The following is a 21,171-nucleotide window of genomic DNA, read 5'->3' on the forward strand; positions in this document are numbered from 1 at the left end:
CACTGCATCTGGCTGTGTGTCTAACATTAAGCTCCCAAAGCATTGTTGAATCGTGCCTTTCAGCTGCGAGTCCTGGACGTATCGCTTAGACCGTTCACCCGGATGTTGGACCAGCTTACCGGTTCTCTAGGCCCTCAGTATGTACCTCCAAATTGTGGCAGACTAGCCACATGCTCCAGTAATTCATAATTTTGCTTCACTTCCTCCGAGATATCTGACAGACCCTGTTCTGTAATGTCCACCCTGTCTCCTAGGCACACAACTCCCCCTTAACCTCTTACAGGGAACTTCTCAATTCCTCACTCAATTGACACAAACTGGTCCTGAAAGGTAGTCGTCACTCTCCCGTCCAAGTCTCCGAGACACTCCTTAAGATCCTCTTTGCTGAGGACCATCTTCTGACTTCTGGAGTTCACTCCCGCCAATGATGTTCCACCTTCTTTGTTGACCTTTCTCTGTATTCAGCACAGTTCCTTCCTCGCTCTCCTAGTGGGCCCTTTGTATTCGATGGGCCCCCTCTGGACTCCTCTTCCCTGGGTCCTTCTGGACGGGAGATTGCCCTCCTAATCTTCAAGGCCTTGTGCCCCCAGCTCAGGGGCCGCTCCTCACCACGGCTGGATGCTCCCTTTCACGGGACCCCACTCCACCACTCTCCAGAGTAGGGCCGGGCCACAGGCCTAGGTCTTCCTTGCTGGCCCCGTCCATTCATTGCTTCCTGGGTTTGCCGGGGGTGGATGCTTTATCCGCCTTCCTGCAGCTACCTTTACCAGCCACACTTACCCCACGGGCCTGGCCTCCTCTGTTCCCCCCGTGCCCATTTAATCAATGTGTGCCAGTCCGGGCGCCCGGTACCCATCGAACCCCACCTCACCCCAGCTTCACAGAGTCCTCATGCCTTCTCCTCTCCCTTGTTTCTCTGTGTCAGAGTTCCCTACCATTCACATATAAGATGGACAATCATGGTGTCTACGGGAGAGTCAGGCTGTCTAAGGCTGGCGCTGGAAGTAGGGGGCAAGTTATTCATTACGTCTGGATAGCAGGGTGGTGCTTCTCCTAGTACACAGTATTTTTCCCTTAACTCTCATTGCAGGACACCAGATGGAGACTCTGACCATCAGCACTGATTGGCCTTGGGAGGATATGAGGTTGTTTGGAATCTTATCTAAGATTTTAAACTGCCTTTCATTCAACTTGAGTCCAGAGCAGGTCACAGCAGTTTGAGCTCCAGGAATTTAATCTCAGAAGTCAAAAAAAGGAAACTAAAAACTATTATCAGAGGGAGCAGAGAACCTAGGACACCAGCAGAAAGACTCGGATAAGTGTAGAAACAATTTATTTCCATGAGAAAAAGTGAACATATGCTAGCCACCAAGCTTGATGTAAAGTTGCTGCTGGAGTACTTAGATAGTTGAAGATGGTTAGTTGCCGTTGGAGTACTTTTAAATTGTTTTTAAATTGTTTTAATTACTTTAGTTGTGTATTATTGAAATTGTACGGAAATTGTAAACAGTTAGTGTAGCTACTCACACTCTTATTCGTTTTAAAAAAAAGTGTGTACCTTATTGCTGCTTTTCTGTGTGCTCTAACAGAGTTCCTCGGCGCACACGTGCAAAGCGGGTAAATAGACTACAATACCCAGCGGCATTGTAGTTCCTGCGCACATTTTTCTCGTCCACAGGCGCGAACGAGAAACAGGTCTGTGCAGGTCCGTGCGCGTTTGTGCAGCTCTGCAGCCCACTCTCCTACAAAACGGTTGTGGGGGTAGGTATAGCACTTTCTTCCTTGTATTTACAACTCATGGGGGATACCATGGTACAGTCCAAGGGAACCTCCAACAATGCAGAAAATGCTCACCCTACTCTTAATGATACAGCGAACAAACTTAAGCAAAATAGTATTGCTAACACTATGGGAAATGCCAGTGTAGACACTGAATTAACCATTACCTTGCTAAATACTCGTTCATTGGTTAAACAATGTACGGAACTGCATGACTATATTCAAGAACATAAGCCAGATATCATGTGCCTTACGGGCACATGGCTCACGGAAGCCATGGACCAACCATAGAACAGGTAACCCCCCCCGGCTATATGTTCTTAGGGAAACAGAGAGAATATCATCGGGGGGTGTGGGGGAGTGGCCATAATATGCAAAAAGCAGTTGGGGTTTTATGAGGCCAAAATACAGTGCACTGGATGCAATATCATTCATATTCATGTGAAACTGTCCGCAAACCCTAACTACAGTTTGAACTTGGTCTTACTTTACCGTCCGCCAGGGGACGTATGCGACTTTAATGATGATTTAGTTAAGCCGATTGCTCCTACGTTGACCACGAATTCAGGGTTGGTCATATTGGGCGACTTTAACTTATGGAAAAATGACAAGGCAGACAAGAAAGCACGTCTCCTGGAAAAAATGATGAATACTCACCATATCACCTATTATAATACTGAACCTACGCACACAACAAGGGACACATCCTAGACTGGGTTGGTGGGGGAAACGTCAAATTTGGGCCTATCTCCACTATTCCATGTATTTGGTCGGATCACCTCTTTCTGACATGTCACCTTGGGCTCCCCTTTAAACCTGTAAGAGTGCATGCCAAGGCACACACGGTTAGATTATTGAATTTTAAGAATATCACTTCATAGTGTGGAATCACTTTTAAGCAAAACAGATGACTCTGATGATCCTGAGAGACTTATAAATGTCTACAATGATGTTATGTTAGAAATGTTAGATAAACATGTACCCATGAAAGATAAAAGACTTGCCCAATAGTCATAAGTGGTTTTCTCCTGCACTGGCTGAACTCAAAATCAGCAAAAGGCAGGCTGAGCACACACGGCATAAAAACAAATGAAAATGTGTTGGCCTGGAAACATATTGAAAAGCGTTATAGAATGATGACCATAGAGGCTAAGAAATCTTTTTACGACGCTCAAATTAACCAAGCTGGAGATAAAACAAAAGGAACTTTTCCGCCTCTTCAGGACATGGGAGAAACCCATTGTCTGCAATCCTTCTATTAAACCCAACATAGATGACTGTAGTAGAGTCCAGAAGGCTTTTGCAGACAAACTGCTGAAGGCGCAAAAGAAAAATCGAGCAGGAAATATTAATTTCTCCCTTGTTAAATCCCTCGCCAACACCTGAAACATCTAAAATAGCCAATCCCACTAATACACTTAGCCGAAATGCTGACGCTACTGAAAGATATGCACCCTACAAACTGTCCAGGGGAAGTTTTCCCCTCAAAACATATATTGGAACATCGAGAACTGTTTGCTCCTTTTCTTTGTCGGTTTGTTAGGTCCTCTTTTCGTACAGGTTCCATTAAAAATGTGGCCGTTACCCCCTTGATAAAAAAAACAGGCTTGGATCAGTTGGATGTGGCCAACTTAAGACCTATCGCAAACACGTTATTCTTTCTTAAACTTATTGATAAGGCAGCGACTACGCAGCTACAATCCCACGTACTCAACTCTGGCATACTGCACGTGAAGCAATCAGGTTTCCGAACCTTTCATGAAACGGAGACCGCATTACTGGATCTCCAAACATACATGTTAGGTAAACTGGAACACAGCAAGTCGGGGCTGCTGATGCTACTAGATCTGCCGGCAGTTTTTGACTTGCTGGATCATAAAATTCTGCTCAATAGAATGGCGTTGGTAGGTGGACTCTCTAAAAATGCCATCTCCTGGCTTAGATCCTTCTTGGAGGGTCGTCAGTCTCCTGTCTATTGGGGTGATTGTGCCTCCGAGACACAGACCATAACATGTGGAGTTCCCCAAGGGGCATGTCTTTCCCCCCTGTTGTTCAATATTTACATTCTTCCTTTATGTGTCGAGTTGGAATCTCTAGGGATCTTTTTCTGTAATTATGAAGATGATTTCCAGCTGGTATTGGACATAACTGGGAACTACGAGGCTGACCAACAAACGGTAGCCGAAGCATATGACATCATAAAACAATGGATGTCAACCATTTGGCTTTGCCTGAATGCTGCCAAAACCGAGCTGATGCTCTTCGGCTGCCAGCACGCTCAATCCAAACTAAGCCAAGACTACAAATGTTTTATGATAGAAGGTGCTCAAATTAAAATCGTGAAGAAAGTCAAGACTTTGGGTACCTATATGGAGGAGAGTCTTGATAGTGAGGTACATGTTACAGCCATTTCTACCAACACCAACTACCATCTAAAGGTACTTAGACAAGTAGCCCCATTAATATCAGTAGAAAACCGCATAAAACTTGTAGGAGCAGTAATATTACCTCGTGTGGACTATGGCAACGCACTGTTGGGGGGAGCTAATAAGGCTAATATCCAACAGCTGCAGAAGACACAAAATGCAGCTGTCCAAATTATTTTTCAGATGAAAAGTTCAGAACCCACTAGTGTGGCAAGAAGACAACTTCATTGGCTCCCAGTGGCTGCCCGTATTCAATTTAAAATGCTCACTACATGTCATAAGTGTATTTTTGGAAACGCTACTTTATATTTGAAGGAGAAGATCAACATTTACCAACAGAGGAGAAGCTTACGATCCTCGGATGGCTCTCTGTTAGTTCTGCCTCGGGTAAAAAGATCTTGTGGTTTAGGGCGGGGCTTTTATGTCCGAGGTGCTCAAGCCTGGAACTCCCTTTCACCACAGATGCGCAAGATAGAGAATCATCTTGCCTTCCATAAACTGTTGAAGACAATCCTGTTTAAATAGATTAACTCCAGCTCCGTTTCCTTCTTACTTCTATCTTTTGGCGCCTGGATGCCTGTGGGCTTTGGCGCGTTATAAGCGCAATTAACATAACAAATATAGTTGCTGTGTTTTAAGATGTTAGCAATTTGACTGTTCATAGTTAAAAGCGCTTAGAAAAGGAAGTAACAGAAGAGGAAAAGAAACTCAAGTACTTAAATATTGAGAAAGCAGTGGCTCTGTGCGTAATCGCAAACTAACGTATTAACTGAGGACCGCGAGGATTAATCAACTAGAATCTAGTGCGTGGCATATGCAGCCCCTCAGCCCGTGTGAGAGCTGCGGTAGGAGAAATCACAGACTTATAGTAAAGGACCTTTTTGCGCGTCATTCCCGGAAGTCATGCTCCGAGGAGAAGGTTTTTGGTGCCATGTAGCAACTCCTTTTCAGAACGCCAGCGAGGCGCAAGAGTCGCGCTCATCGGAGAAGCAGACAAAGCGTTCAGTGAGTGTTTTTAAGGCAACAAGTCACCGGCAGCAGCCGCGATTCGCGCATAGCACAGACAAGCAGCAAAGGAGTTTTATTTTGAGTTTTTGAAAAGATTTTAGATCTACTGAAGCAAAGAAAGACTATAGACATGTAAACCAATAAGTTAAGCTTAAAAAAGTTATAGTCAAAGGACTTCTACGTTTAGGGAAACCAGACTCAAAGGAGTTTCGAGGAAAGAAGAGGAATGTTTTGTCAAAGAACAGTGGAAGAGGGGTGTGAAAGTTCCTTCTGCTACACATTTCTTGAGGAGCCTTTTAGCTATCAGGCAAAGGCCACACAGGTACTGGGCATTAAGGAGGGTTTAGACATCTGTTGGTAATAGAATGAGTTGGGCAGGAAAGTTATTTATGATTACCGGCTTTCATTTATAGGTCAGAAGATCCATAGCTTTTTGGAAAAGGTTGAAGCTGACAAGGGTGATCAGGAGAGACCAGAGTTTGTTATTTTATCCACTTCCCCTTTCCCCTTGGGCTTGCCTATACAGAAACTGTTCTAACTAATTGTTTTGTGAGCAGGTCTAGCGGGTCTGGTGGGCTAGCATCCACTCCTGCAGGAATAAAGAACTAGGACCTGACACACTGCACCAGGAGACTCTGGGGATTCCCCCACTCACCTCCCGGGTCTCCAGTATGCTGCAGCCTTCCTCCGCGGTTGCCTCTCTTTGCTCTGGGTCTGCCGTAACATCTTGGCGGGTCCTGTCCAGAGGCGGCCTTCTGCACCAGTCTGCCTCACCACACATCTGTGCGCTCACCAGCAACCTGGCCGGACTTCGGCAACCTCCTGGAGACCCCCCGGTACCCTGCTTGTCCCCGGAGGTTTGTGTTGCCTGAGCCGCAATCCCCTTTCTAGGTCCCCACCTCCGACACATACTTCTTTATCTTTTGGAGCTTCGGGGCAAAGCAGCCTGTGCCTCTTCCACTGCCACGAAGTTATGGTGTCCAGCCCACGCCAACCCATGTTTTAGCACAGTCTGCTTATTTGTCCCGGGATGGAGAGCAGGACATCAAGTCCTCACTCGCTGCCAGCCATCTTGGAATCCTGCACATTGTTTTCACTTGTTCTCATTGGACTTTTTTGTCAACAAAGGCTCCCTCTTTGAACCTGTGTAAAATGTCCACTTGCAGTTATTTTTATACTTGGTAGCTTCTTGCCTTTGCAACGTGAGTCACACCATTCACCTCGTGGGGTGCTTTCCTGGTCACTACCTTGCTTTCACACTTCACAATAGTGCTCATCATTTGCTTTTCAGTTGCTTCCTTCAGCCCTTGTTACTGGCCTTCATTTGGTTCATATTTTCAAATTGTCCAATGTTTTTCCTCTTGCTTTCATTGTATTCGAAATTGGACATCACTTTAATTTCACTCGTGCAATACTTTATATACTTTGTATAACTTTTCCTTAGTTTGGTTTTAAATAAGGCATTATACACTTTGCAGCAGTCACAAATATTTCCTTTGGTCTCCCGACCCTCTTATGGGTTTTCCACTGATTGGCATCTCCTTTTGCCCAAACCTAGCACCTGGAGCACCCTGGCGTGGCTATTCCCTGTCACTCACCAGCAGCTCCTCCGGGTGCTTTCGGCTTTCTCTTCTGCGGTCTATCGCTCCCTTTTCACTCGCTGGGAGCTCTGTCGCGCAGCGCTCATTTTTTCCGAACCTTCCTGCTGCTTTTGATGGCTGCCTGGAGTCTTCAGTGTCCCCCAGCTCCAGTGGGGGACACACAGCACATGATTCTGCAGGGCTCCAGACCTTCTCACAGCCTGTTCGGGCTGCAGCGTCTCTCTCGCTCTCCTGCAGCACTCAGCGACCTTTCCACCAGCCCCTCTCCAGCCTGCTTCATACTGGGATGCTTCGTTCTTTTCCCCAAGCAGGTTTCTTCCTCCAGGCGGGACTCTTGCCCCAGGCAGCTCTCCCGCCACAGGCAGATCTCTCTTTGCCTCCAACTTGTTTCTACTCGTATACACCTGTAGCCTTGCAACTGGCTGCAGGTCAAGTCCTTTGCCTGACACCAATTAGTGGGACATGCCCGACCATGGTAGTAGTGTTTCACAGTCCTCTTCTTTGACTCAGTATCTGAGTGGTGTGTAAAATTGTGCATTTCTCCTAGTTGCCTCTTCTTCATCCCAGTCTTAAAAGGTATATGAATGTGGGACAGTGTGGGTGTGTGAAAGAGGGGCAGATTGATAATAGCCTACAAAAGGCAGACGAGGGCAAGGAGCACTCCGCCATTTTCCTGTATACACCAGAGAAGGTGGATGCAGGTTTAACCTGCTCACCTGAGGGGGTGTCCTCCTGAATGATCTCATTCTTGTCCCTTTATACAAAGGACATATCGGAGGGTCATTTTTTATTGGAAGAAAAAGATGGGGTTTGACAATATCCTACCAAGATTTCTGGGATGGAAGGATCATCGGAAAGAGAATGGGAAGTACTGTGTCTCCTCTGAAGACATCCTTCACCCCCCCCTCCCCAAGGTCCCTCCACCCAGGTGATCCTTCCATATCTACCCCAAGGGTCAGGATCCAAAAGCAATGGCCTTTCCCCAGCCACCTGAGAAGAGGATCTAAGGGGAATAGATGGGAGGATGCCTCCAGGTTCCTCCCAAATGTCTCTCCTGGGATCCTTTAGTGCTTTCCCTTCCAGTCTCGTACTCTTAGGGCTATGATTTCATATTTCTTAAGATATTGCCTTTGCCCACCACAATTCACTCATGGTCACGCCACCTCCAGGTCCTGGATACCTCTTCTCTCTCGGGCCGTGGTTTCCCCGGTGCCTTGCTCGCTGGACTCACAGTGTCTCGCTTTGGCGATCCTAGCCTGTTTGAAAGTCACAGGCTTCATGGCTAGTCTCCACTATGCCGCTTCTTGGTTGAGCGCAAAACTCCTAAAGGGACATCTTTTATGTTCTATGATGGTTTTGCTTCAGCGTTACCTACAGCCACATAAAAGGATGTTGCATTCTTCTTCCCAATGAGTAGACCCACATATGCCGATTAGTGAGGCTGATCCTGCCAGTTCCGCACTGGAACGGGAGCACTTGTCCCCTAATGGGGAGTCGCTCCCACTGAGGTCCCACTTGCCCAGCCCCCCAGGGAGGGTCTTGCAGAGCAGGCTCACCTCCCTGGCCTCAACGGGGGTGGTTCCCCCTTGGGGGGAAGGGACAAATGCAGTCTATTTGTCACAGTCCCCAAAGAGCAACATCAATAATTCAAGTTAGGCAGTTAAGTACAAAAACATACAATGATTTATTGGGCCTTGTTAGGGAGTTTTACACAGGTTGCTGCCTGTGACAAAACTTGCAAAAGACCACCTTGGGTGACAAAGTTGTACCCACTTAGGTTTAGCCTGAACTACCCAGAGGTTTGCTAGCAATGGTTGAGCAGCCAGGCTTAGTCAAGGAGGGAGAAGGGATGTAGTGAGAGCATACAATCAGTTCAAGGAAACACTGACACACTAGCAGTTATTTAGAAAAATAGTCAGTATATAAGTCTTTAGAAATAAATCATACATACTATTTACACAGTCATATCAGAGTAAAATAAAAAGGTAGCACAACTTTAAATCAAATGGAAAGCAACACACAAGTGAGAAACTACAGACACAAATACAGAAACATCCCATCAACTCTTGCAACTTCAATTAGCCCCTGCTTAACTGTTAGGCAAGATTGTATGCAGTACCTGTGGGAGACTGCACCCGCCTTGTACTCATGGCAATTTAACCCAACCTTTGGTATGAGCATGTACTACACAAATTGGTAGAGTGACTGAGCAGCCAGGCTGATCTCAAGAGGGGTCAGTGTGCTGTAGGGTTGCAACACAGAGTTTCACAGTGACAAGTATCCAAATAACACTTCTACTCAAGGTTTCTTGATTAAACAATTACTTATTTAACAGTCAGTTTGAATAAGCCTTCTTTAGAAGGGAGCATATATGTAACACTTAAATATACTTCAAAAATACACACTCGCAGTTTCAGTAAATCACTAGATAGCCATTTGGGATGTCAGTCAGACACTTCTTACACCCTGAGGTGACTTCAATAGCTAGGACACTGTGGACATTGAGATATCACTGGCACTTTTAAGGCAATAATGAGTTTGGTGTCAAAAAGAAAAAGGTTAGGGGAAGAAACAATGGTTAACAAGTTTCTCAAACAGGTAAGCACTTTTGAACCCCAATGCAATGTAGATGAACCCCCCCCCCTAACTATACAAGTAAGTCATCTATGACTTTCTGGCGGGACAGATCAAACACAAAGTCAGAGGTTAGAAGAGTATTCAGGGAGCCAGGACAGCCAATGTCAATTGAGCAAAGTCTAGGGGAGCTGAGGCACTTCTTGAAAGTAAGAAAAAAGTCTTGCACAATGTTATAGAGAGGTTTTGTTGAAAAAGAACTCACTGTTGGGCCACAAGCTGGGAGGCTTGTGAAGGGCAAAGCTGCAAACTCCTCTGCAAAAGGCAGCCTCAACTGAGAGCTAGCAAGCTACACAACAAGAGGTAAGTACCCCTTCGTTTACAATACCGTAGGTCTGAAGAAATTGGTTCCAGATGGCTTTTGTTCCTGTTGTAGTATGGCAGATCCTGTCGTCCCTGGGCCTCAGTCGTGGGGACAAGAGGGAGAACGTCTGGGAACTCCAGCACTACGATTTGAAGGTCGGAAGCAGAGGCAATGGGCAAACTGCAGATTAGCAGCATTTCGCGGTTTCAGCTTCTCGCGAATAGCACCACTGCGGTTCTCTGACACTGGGTGGACTTTCCTTGCTTCTGGGGTCCAGCAGTTAGTTTGGCAATTTAGAGCCCAATGGGTTGTTCACACCAATAAGACTCAGGGTTTCCAACAGCTTATCTACAACCCTCCAAGAACAGTGCAGCAAGACCACGGTAAGTACATAGGCTCGAGACAGTACCTTTTCAATGAAGAACTTTGTGCAGCAGGCTGGTCCCCAAGGTGAGGTGACAGTTGTCCCCGGTTCGGGTTTCTTGGCTTGGGCAGCTGAAGACTGAATTTTGGCAGAAACAGATGGATGCACTCTTGCAGTGGGAGGCCCAGTGGTGGATCTTCGCGGCACTGGTGCGTTGGAGCCCATCACAGGCTTTGCGTCAGTGACGGTTATCCGGTATACTGCTCTTCGGTTCTCGATCCACGACTCAGTTTAAGGGACGTCTAGGAGCTGTAAAGTTACTGCAGGCCCAGAAGGATGCCAACAAGGTCTTAGCCGGAACCGTGCTTCACAAGAGGTTGCACCGCAAAATGGCACAGGTCCCAGGGTAGTGGGAGTTAGCAGCCTGGGCTGGGTTATAGCTCTTTGTGGGATGTTGCAAACTGCATGTAGTCCTGAGAATGGTTAGGCCCCCCAGTCCAGGGGGTGAAGTTCTCAAGAGATCTTCTCTGTTGCTCGGAATTTGGGGTCGGGTCATCAGCGTCACTCAATGGCTCTGGCAGTCTCTTGAAAGTTGCTGGGACATTCTCCTACGAATACCTCTTTGGATCTTCAGTCCAGTGGTCGACTGAGGTTCAGCTCCAGAACCCTCGCCTTTTATGCAAGAAAACTGTCTGAGCCCACCAATCACCATTCAAGCCTTACATGCAAATGTGGGGGGGGGGGGCTATCCAAACTGGTTCCAGGCAGGAAAACTGCAAGACAAAGATCAGGGGAGTTGTGGTTACCTCCCCTGCTGCCAGTCCTTTCAAGCACTCAGAGAGCCATGGCAAGTTTTCCAAGGGCACCCCACCAAAGACAAAAGTCCCCTCAAGACCTCCACCACCCAGGCAGGTAGAAAGAGTAAGAACAAGTCATCATGAACAGAGGTTAAAAAAAAAGGTACAGCCACCATTTTAGGCAAATGGTGACCCCCATTTCCACTACCGCAGCTGCGAAGACAAGTCCATAAAAGTTGTGCAAAAAGGTCACCAACATGTCAGATGAACTTGGAACAGTAACTAAACATAAATGGAACAGTAAGAAAAGGGAGGCAATGTTTCCCCTCAGCACTCCACATATGGTGGGGTGTGCTGATCTCACAAAATAAAATACAGGAGGGACAAAAGGATTCCCTGCCCTGGTAAACTTATCACATGGAGAATAAAAAGGGAAGCTCAGGGAGCGCCCAACAACACTGCACAGAAAGTGCTGAGTGCTGCAATAATACAATGTAGATGCCAGAAAATATGGCAGAAAGCATAACTCTATTATAAAGTACCAAAAAGAGGTAAAAAGGGTCTCCAAGGTTAGAGTAAAAGACTGAGTGTGCATGTGGAAAAGGGATCCCACTCACTCAGGAAAATCAGTCCAATATTCCAATAGTCTAGCAAAAATGCCGGAGAATTTCACTCAAGAAGGAAAAGCTACCTAACAAACGGTAAATCACACAGCGTCAAAGTAACCAAAAGCCATCAGAATTTTATTTATAAAGATACCAAGTATACTAACTGCACTTCACTGCAAGGTTGTGTGTGTAAATTGTAACACGAGAATTCAAAAAGAGACAAAGTCTCTCAGTACTGACACTCCTGGGAAGTAGTCGGTTTCCCCATAAGAATGAGCAAAACAGGAAAGGAAAAGTCAAGCAGAAGATTTTACTGACCTCCAAAAGTCAGAATAAGGTTAAGAAATAAGCAAACAGACTGGAGTCCCATAGCAATCTATGGAGGGGAAAGGTGCAAGAAAAAAAAGTAAATCTTTCCCAACAACAGCAGAGCCAATTAAATAGCTTAATAGATTTTAAATCATATTGCATTGCTGACACTACGGCACAGTTAACATTTCCTCGTTACAGTGGCTTCACTCTTAAATACTCTGTATTCCACATCAGAGGAAGACCCACAAAACATCAAGTCCTCACTTACATCATCACGAAGCATGTTGGAAAGGAAAGTCATCATCACACTGTGCTTCCGAGGGTACTTCTGACATAGAGCACTAATGGCCTGCACCACCACCACCTGAAACACAACAAAACACTTTCCTTAGCTGTGCATGGTGCAGAAACAATCTTCAGTGCCACACGTTCAACAATGTAATACTGTAGCCAAGTAAAACAATTAAATAAACATAGCTGTGAGGCAGACAAAATGGAGGTGGAGGTCAAATGGGAGAGGACAGTCACAGGCCCACTGGGCAGCTGCTGTGAAGTGTTAATGAAATAAACAAGTTCCATGCCACATGAGGAATGTTTCTGATAGTGGGCTATTTCAGGAAGACATTTACACATTTTATATGGGGACAGTTAAGCAACATACATATATATATATATATATATATTTTTTTTTTTTTTTTTTAAGGATGAGCCTAAGCATTCTGGCACCCAAGTGTTCTGGCACCTAAAATGGAAGCCAGAGGAAAAGTGGAAAGGGAGCAACAAATGGATCAGGCTTCTTACTTTAAACTCATCAGAGATCTCTGACACGAAGGAAGATATCTGCTTCATGAGCCTGTCCACGCTGCTCTCGCTGCCAGTTTTTAGGAGTGTGGTGATAGCAAGGGTAGCAATACTCCGGTTCGAGTCAGTAATCAGATTCTCCAGGTCCAGGTTGCAGGCAGTCACTGCAGATGGGTGCTTCATTGCCACCTTCAAGATCAGTAGATGGTATTCAAATATGTGGGAAACAAAGAAACCCAATGTACTCATTCCAATAAACTTTAGTTTACACTGCATAGACAAAAGGTAATTTATACAGATGACCAGTGGCTAAATGGACTGTCAAACCACTGCTGTGGTTGAATGTGCTCTTCTACAGAGTACGGTCACACAAGATAAAAACCGTTAAAATAAGGTTTTATCCAGACATACACAAGGTTATGTGATTAACCAACAACGAAGCACAACAAAATCACAATTAGAACATAGGGCAACCAGATTTCACTTATCAAACCCAGTTAGAAAGCGTTCTCATTTTGCGCATCTCTCGCTATAGTTTCCTATGGAACCCCATTCGTTTAGATCTGTTTTTATCCTGACCTGACTGGATACTTTTGTATCACCCTAGCTTTTTACACAGGCAATTTTTGGTTACTTTTGTATGTGCCTAAAGACAAGTTGTTGACAGCAGATACATTTGTACCATGTCTGCATTATTTATAGCGTGCACATTCACGTTTGCCATGTATGGCTACCAAACATGGCTAGTGTCTTAAAATGGCTGTGCCACGAGATTTCCGCTAGTTTCTTTGACCATATTGTTGTTTGGCCTTCTTCCTGCCTTTCCATGCCAGGAAATCCCTTATAAAGTTCATGCACTTGCAGAGAAAGCTGCTGCTTTCACAGGCTAGTGTCTCTGTGTGCGCGTGGCCCAGGAAGAGAGTGGGACTGTTTAATCCCACTCCACATCCTTGGTGCCAGAGAGTCTGGGTGTGGCACAAACCTGAAACTAGTAGTTGTCCCTGATTGGACAACTACCGGCTGTTTGAATGGTGCAGAACGTTAACATTAGTGGGCTTGGACTTGCTTCCAGCTCGGATTTTGGATAAGAAGAGGCCTCTACAGCAATTTCTTCAGATAATCATTGGTGCAAAAAAACCCTCGAAGAACAGCCGGCTGAAGATCCGAAGACAACTCCCGAAGTGGCCCAGCATCCCTCTGTCAGGCCCGGTGAAGCCCTATTTGACTACCTAATCTCCGAAGACCCCGAGTGGTGCTTCAGCCCTTGGACTAGTGGGACTAACTAGTCTCAACACCCTCAAGGATCCTGCCCTACGGAAATGACTGTGGACTGCCTGATGGATTTACCAGCTCTTGTAGACTACCTTGCACGAAGAACTTTAGTGGTTGCCTGATTGTGCCACAAGTCACCTTCCCCCTGAATGTCAGCGTCCCTGCGTGAAGGGATCCTATCTTGGAACAGCTTTGCTGACCGCGACTGGAAGGATCCTTGATGTTGCCTGTGTGCAGTGATCGTCGCTGGAAATTGCCTTCCTCCAACCTGTGACGTGTAAGAGGCGCAAATCGGTGGTTCTTGCATTTCTTCATCAACAGCCTCTTGCAGCTGTACCCGACCAGAAGAATCCTTGGACCCGTAACTCCTGGTCGCTCTCACCAGAACCAATGGTGGAAGATTTAGTCCCCAGACGATCTACACAGCCATCCAGGAAAATCGGAGTCAGGGGGTAAGTAAACTCAGGGTTTCTATTCTCCCACCGTTTGTCCTCCATATGATAACATTGGGAACCCGACCCTTTGTCTCCTTATTCCATTCCACTCAATTTTTGGTCGTCGAACCTTGGTTGAGAATCCTGCCCCAGGGTTAGCCTGGGTAAAATTGTTGTGGAACTTGTAAACTATGGCGCATTGGCCATTTCCTGAACTACAAGCAACCAAGCTTAATGAAAGTAATTTGGTTGAGACAAACTCAAGTTTAGTAAACCTGCCTATAGAGATTCCATGCTGGTGAGCAACATTACAGCTGCTGTGCCTTTTGGGCACAAGGCACCATTGATCTTGGGGTTTGGATTTCTTAAGTTAAGTTTTGTCTTGTGATCTGTTTCCATCATTGACTGCATCTAAAATACTATCTGCTTTTGCAAACGCAGTTATTTGATGTATATCTGAACCCATGGGGACTGTGACATATCAGAGTGTTATGTGAAAAGACTACTAGTTAGATTCATTTTCCAGCATGTTCAGTCACTGGCACTCTTCTGAGAATAAGCCTTGTCTGGTCATCCATGTACCTTGAGTGGGTTTTGGCAAACCATTCAGAGTTCCGTGTTCACAACAACTAGGGTGGCCTCCTAAAATCTGTCCACCAGGCCAGATCATAGAAATCCATCTTAACACACTGGTCACATCACAAACTGGTAAACCAGTGTGCTTATGGGTCCCGCGTAAAACTGCATCACATATTTACAATAATTCCAGTATAAAATGTAATGATTTTGGCATAAGGCCTGTTTTTCAATGCCAGGTCAGAGGTTCGTGGTTCAGCTAGTGAGTAAAATACTTGCTTCACAAAGATGCATTTTATCTGCAGGGGTCAAGTTTACCAGAGAACATTGCCTTTCACCCATCCAAGGTTGAGAAAGTGAGCACCACCAATATGAACAGGAGCGCCAAGTTTATACATTGCTACAACCAAGTGAATACATTATTAGAAGGTAGCAGTTCAGACATGAAACGTATCAGAATAGTATGCATGCAAAAATACCAGGTAGTACATAAAATTCCAGAACAGAGATGGGGGTTCTCAAATGGTCTTCATTTTATAGTGTGACTATATAAACCATTCTATGCCCTTAGAAGAGTCTCCTTGAGTAGAACAGTACTTTGCTTCTGTAAACTTCCCACCAATGGAGACGTTATTTCATAATCACTGCAGGTCATTGTTTGGAAACAGTTTATTTTTGCTGCTTTCCCTTCATAGGCACTGAGAGCTAAGCAATATCAATGGCAGGGTGGATAGTTAAGTACTTGCCTCAGACATGCAGCTAGCCTCGACATTTCAATTTGAAATCTCCAGCCGGGAAACCTGTACTATTAATCCTACAGTGTACAAGTTGGGTAATAATGCCAGATTACCTCTGCTTCGAAGCAGTTAAGTGGAATATGAAACCCAATAGCAATATTGCTAAAGCAGTTTTTGCCCAACCCTCTAGTGAGGGCTGTAAAACCATCTAACCTTTAGGTGCTTAAGTATACCCAACCCAAAAGGGAAGGCAAACCTCTCTGTGGTAGGTAGTGAAACAGAGCAGTCCGGCGTAACATCAATGGGGGCGGGGGAGTAGGATGACACAAAAGGTACCGTTAGTCTACACAATTATCCTAAGAAAACACACCACGCTATTATACTGAACAAATTTGCACATTTACTACGTTAGACGAACAAGTTACTTCTTACCTTGTAACGTTCTTTCGACGGGATGTTCCTCCGACGTATTCCTCATCTTAGATATCTCCTTCCAGCTCTGCTGGCCTCGGAAAATTTTTTCTCTGTCTAGAGGGCGCTGCGTGTCGACGTCCTCCGAGTTGATGTCCCTCGACAGCCGCCGTATCGACGTCGACGTCATCCTGCCTATAAAGGCCGCGCGCAGCGTCCGTTGCTCAGTTCCGTTTTGTAGCCCACAATAATACTTTCTGGACTAAACTAATCACCCTGAAGGAGCGTAAGCTGCAACAAGGGAAGTAGAACTGCGGGGATGGATGGGAGGGTCGATGAGGAATACGTCGGAGGAACATCCCGTCGAAAGAACGTTACAAGGTAAGAAGTAACTTGTTCTTCGAAGGGATTGTGTCCTCCGACGTATTCCTCATCTTAGATCGGCTCCCATAGCAGTATTCTATTATCGGAGGAGGGAGTACTGACTTCACGCTGTCTTCTATTGATGAATAGAATGCAGTACAGCCCTTCCAAACCTAGTCTCTTGACTGGAGGAGGAATCCAAGTTGTAAAAACGTGTAAAGGTATGGACAGACGACCATGTAGCGGCCGCACAGATGTCTTTAACCGGCACGCCTCTTTTGAGGGCCGATGAAGCTGCAATACCTCTGGTCGAATGAGCCCTAAGGTTTTGAGGGGGCTCTTTCCCTGCCAGTTTATAACATTCCAGAATGGCTAGAATGATCCATCTGGAAATGGTCTGCTTAGTTATTGGTAACCCTAGCTTGTGACCTGCGTAACCTACAAACAGCTGGTCTGCCTGTCTTATCCTGGCTAGTCTACTGATGTAAAAACTTAAAGCCCTCCTAGGGTCTAGCCTGTGTAACCTCTCTTCCTCTTTCCCCGGGTGAGGAGGAGGATAGAAAGATGGTAGGGTAATCTTCTGAGTGATATGGAATTCAGAAACCACCTTTGGGAGGAAATTAGGCTTCACTTGCAGGACAACTTTGTCTTTGTGAAATATTGTGTGAGGGGGTTTACAAGAAAGAGCTTGTAATTCGCTCACCCTTCTAGCAGATGTAAGTGCTATTAATAAAACAGTTTTAAGGGTAAGGAATCTTAACAAACAAGAATGGAGAGGTTCGAAAGGTGTGCCCATCAGGAAAGTTAGTACTAAGTTTAAATCCCATAGGGGAACTTGGAATGGTCTTGGGGGATAAACATTGGTTAACCCCTTTAGAAACTGTATTACCAAGGGTAATTTGAAATAGGATGGTTCTTCCGCAGTACGCTTAAAGATGGATAGCGCTGCGAGATAGCCCTTAATGGTGCCAACTTGAAGGCCTGAATTTGCCAAATATAGTAGGAAGGACAAAACCATTGGTGTACCACATGAAAAAGGGTCGATATTCTGTTCTCTACACCAGCTGCAAAATCTGTTCCAATGGCAGCGGTATAAAGACGTTGTTGCTGGCCTCCTTGCCGAAAGCAACACCTCCATAACATCATCAGGGAGGTCCCAATCCTTGTACCTCAGCCTTTCAGAAGCCAAGCGTGAAGGTTGAGGGTTTTGATGTCCGGATGGAGAACCTGACCTCCCTTCTGTGAGAGTAGGTTCTCTCTGGGTGGAAGTCGAATTGGAGGGCATATGGACAAGTCTAGAAGGTCCGGGTACCACGTTCTCCTGGCCCAATCCGGGGCAATTAGGATCATGGTTCGCCAGAATCTTCTCAACCTCCTGATCATTTGAGGAATGACAGGGACCGGTGGGAACGCGTACAGAAGCGGAAACTCACAGTCCACTATGAACACGTCTCCCAGAGCTCCTCTCGGGGGAAATTCCCTTGAGCAGAACAGGTCGCATTTCCTGTTTAGGCTGGTGGCGAACAGATCTACCTGAGGGGTTCCCCAAAGGGCGAAGATCTCTTGAAGGACTTCCTGAGCTAGCTCCCACTCGTGGGAGACTGTGTTCTGCCTGCTCAGAGCATCCGCTGTCAAGTTCTTCTCTCCGGCTAGGTGAACTGCCGATAGAGAGATTCCTTCTTGGATTGCCCAAAACCAGAGCTGCATCGCCTCTCTGCACAGGGGTAGTGATCCTACGCCTCCTCTTTTGTTGAGGTAATGCATGGCCACCTTGTACAGCTGGCAGGAACGCCTTCAGCGCAAGTCTGATGGCTCTCAGGTCTAACAGGTTGATATGTAGTCTGGACTCCGATGGAGACCAACGACCGCTGATGGCCAAGTCGTTGGCGTGGGCTCCCCACCCCGTGAGTGAGGCATCCGTGACTACTGTTATCTCCGGCCAGGGTTGCCAAAACTGTTCTCCTTTCAGAATGTTCTCCTGACAGGCCCACCACTGAAGGTCTCGAGCCACCCTGCCGGGAACCTGAAGAAGATCTGTCATTCTCCCTGAGAATTGTGACCACTGAGTCCTCAGTGCCCACTGGAGGGATCTCATTCTCAGGCGAGCCTCTGGCACTAGGAAAATGCAGGATGCCATGAGGCCTAGCAACCTCAAAAAGTCGAAGGCTGGGAGACGTTGGGCATGTTGGAACTTGGTAACCATCTGTAGAATATCTTGAGCCCTCACCTCTGGTGGCGAGGCTTTTCCCAGGGAAGTGTACAGGATCGCTCCTATGAATTGGAGTCTCTGCGATGGTATAATTTGTGACTTCTTTAAATTGAGGGAGAAGCCCAGTCTGTGAAGGAAGTGGCATACGTGATTTAGCTGGATCTGAGCTTGTTCCGAAGAAACAGCCCTGATCAACCAATCGTCCAGGTAGGGGTAGACGTGAATCCCTTCCCTCCTTAGACTTGCAGCCACTACCGACATTAACTTGGTGAAGACCCTCGGGGCGGAGGTCAGCCCAAATGGCAGCACTCGAAATTGATAGTGAGAGTTGCCAATTGCGAACCTCAGGTATTTCCTGTGTTTGAGATGCATAGGCACATGGAAATAAGCGTCCTGAAGGTCCAGAGATACCAACCAGTCCTGGAACTGAAGGGCCTGGAGGATCTGAGAAAGAGTGACCATCTTGAATTTGTCTTTTCTGAGGAATTTGTTCAATTCTTGCAAGTCCAAGATGGGTCTCAGTCCTCCGTCTTTCTTTAGAATGAGAAAGTAAGGGGAGTACCAGCCCTGGTTCACTCCGCTACAGGTACCGGTTCTATGGCACCTTTCTCTAGCAGGTCCAAAATTTCCTGCAAGAGGAGCGGATCTGGAGCTTTCTGAGAGCTGATCCCCGGTGGATGACTGAGGTATACGTAGGAAAGGCAGGCAGTAACCTTGGGCAACTGTTTCCAATGCCCAAGCATCTGACGTGATAGCCTGCCATACCGCCAGATGTTGAGTCAACCTGCCTCCTACAGGTGTCCTGTGAGGGACGTCCTCAGAGTGGTTTTGGGGCGGCTGATGCAGATGGTAAAGAGGCACCTGCTGTTGCTGCGGCTTTTGAATATCTACCCCGTCCACCTCGGGTAGTTCTTCTTTGTCCCCTTTGAGCCGGACGTCCTCTACCTCTTCCGAATGCGGAGTAGAAGCGAAAGGACTTGCCCCTCGCAGAGGTTCCTGTGGGACGAAAAGGAGTCTGACGGATTGCAGCTCCTAGGGATTTTGCTGCTGCTTTTGAAGTTTGCAGTTTCTCTAAACTGTCATCCGCCTTTTTCCCGAACAAAGAAGAGCCATCGAATGGCATGTTCAAGAGCCTGGCTTGCACATCTGGGGCAAAACCAGACTTTCTCAACCAAGCGAATCTCCTGGTTGATGTACTTGCCGCCATTGCTCTGCTGATACTGTCAGCCGAATCAATGCCCGTCTGGAGGGATTCGCACATAGCGTCTTTACCGTCCTGTATAATATTCAGGAACGCATCCCTTTCTTCTTCCTCCGGGATGCAGTCAGCCGCTGTAGAAGCACACTCCCAAAGTGTATGGCTGAACCTAGCAAGGGTGCAAGTAGCATTAACAGATTTTAACGCCATGCTACATGCTGAAAAGACTTTCTTTGCCATAGCATCATATTTTTTATCGTCCCTGTCCTGTGGGACGGTAGGATAAGCCGTCTTGACATCGGTAGAGGATGCTGCCTGTACCACCAGACTCTCTGGGGATGGGTGTTTAGACAAAAACTCCGGGTCTGTAGAAGATACCCTGTACTTTGTAGACAGTTTTTTATTTACTGCTGGTACGACATCTGGGGTTTCCCAGTTTGTCATGATCTTCCTCTGAAGAGCTTTATGAAAAGGCACCACAGGATCCTCCTGTGGGCCTTTGTCAAGAATATCCGTGAGGTCATCTTGTTGGAAAGATTGTGAAGGTGCAGACCACCCCATGAACTCTGTGATCCTGGCCATTAAGGCTCTATAGGGGGTTTCAGCATGCTCCCCCAGGTCTGGCCTAGCAAACTCCACCTCAGGGGAAGTGTCGAACCCACTTGCCTCATGTAAGGAATCATGAAGATCCTTTAACCTGCGTTCTTCAGAGGAAAATTTCTCTCTAATTGGGGTTACAGGTCCCTGCAACTCAAATGTGTCTTCCTGTTCAAACAATTCACCCTCTTCCAAAATTGAGGACATAGTTCTCAATTGTTCTGAACTCATAAAGGGAGTAAATCCCATTTCCAAGGCAGAGGGTGCCGAACTTGTCCTTATCGGCCTCGAAAACGTCGATGTCGTCGACGCCGAAGGCTTCGAGCGTGGCGTCGAAAACAAAGGCGGAGGCCTCGAAGACTTCGACAGAATTGGAATTCTACTCGACAATCTCGAAGCCATCGACGTCGAGGACCTGGGGATAGTCACTGGGTGTGTCGTAACCGTGACTTTTCTTGGCGTCGAAGCTGGCGTCGAAGCTGGCGTCGAGTCGACAGACCAGTGTGTCGAAGGTCCCTTCGACAACGGCGTCGAAGACATCGATCTCGGCGTCGACGGAACCCTCGTCGACAGCGTCGACGGAACCTTCGAGGAAGGTTTGGAGGTCATAGTCCTACTCGAAGGTTCGAGACGCGCTCGAGAGATTTCCTTCGCCGGGTACTGCGACTCGCGGCGTTTTTGACCTTCGGGTCTTTCGACCAGAGCATCGCTCTCGGCTGTCTTCGAGGGGGTCCAGGCCG

At 46.6% G+C, this 21,171-nt stretch overlaps 1 protein-coding gene across 2 annotated transcripts in view; it reads right to left on the reverse strand.

Moving 5' to 3' along the window:
* The window catches only part of COPG2 (COPI coat complex subunit gamma 2), a 621,430-nt gene that overhangs the window by 389,820 nt on the left and 210,439 nt on the right, over window positions 1–21,171 (reverse strand). For both annotated transcript variants that reach the window (XM_069629620.1, XM_069629619.1), the window contains 2 exons: window positions 12,635–12,823; window positions 12,102–12,197 (listed from right to left, as the gene is read on the reverse strand). In XM_069629620.1, coding sequence (XP_069485721.1) covers window positions 12,102–12,197; window positions 12,635–12,823 — 285 coding nt within the window. The remainder of the gene's footprint in view (window positions 1–12,101; window positions 12,198–12,634; window positions 12,824–21,171) is intronic.

The sequence above is a fragment of the Ambystoma mexicanum genome, chromosome 12 (genome assembly GCF_040938575.1).
Source record: "Ambystoma mexicanum isolate Mex_15411 chromosome 12, UKY_AmexF1_1, whole genome shotgun sequence".
Lineage (NCBI taxonomy): Eukaryota > Metazoa > Chordata > Amphibia > Caudata > Ambystomatidae > Ambystoma > Ambystoma mexicanum.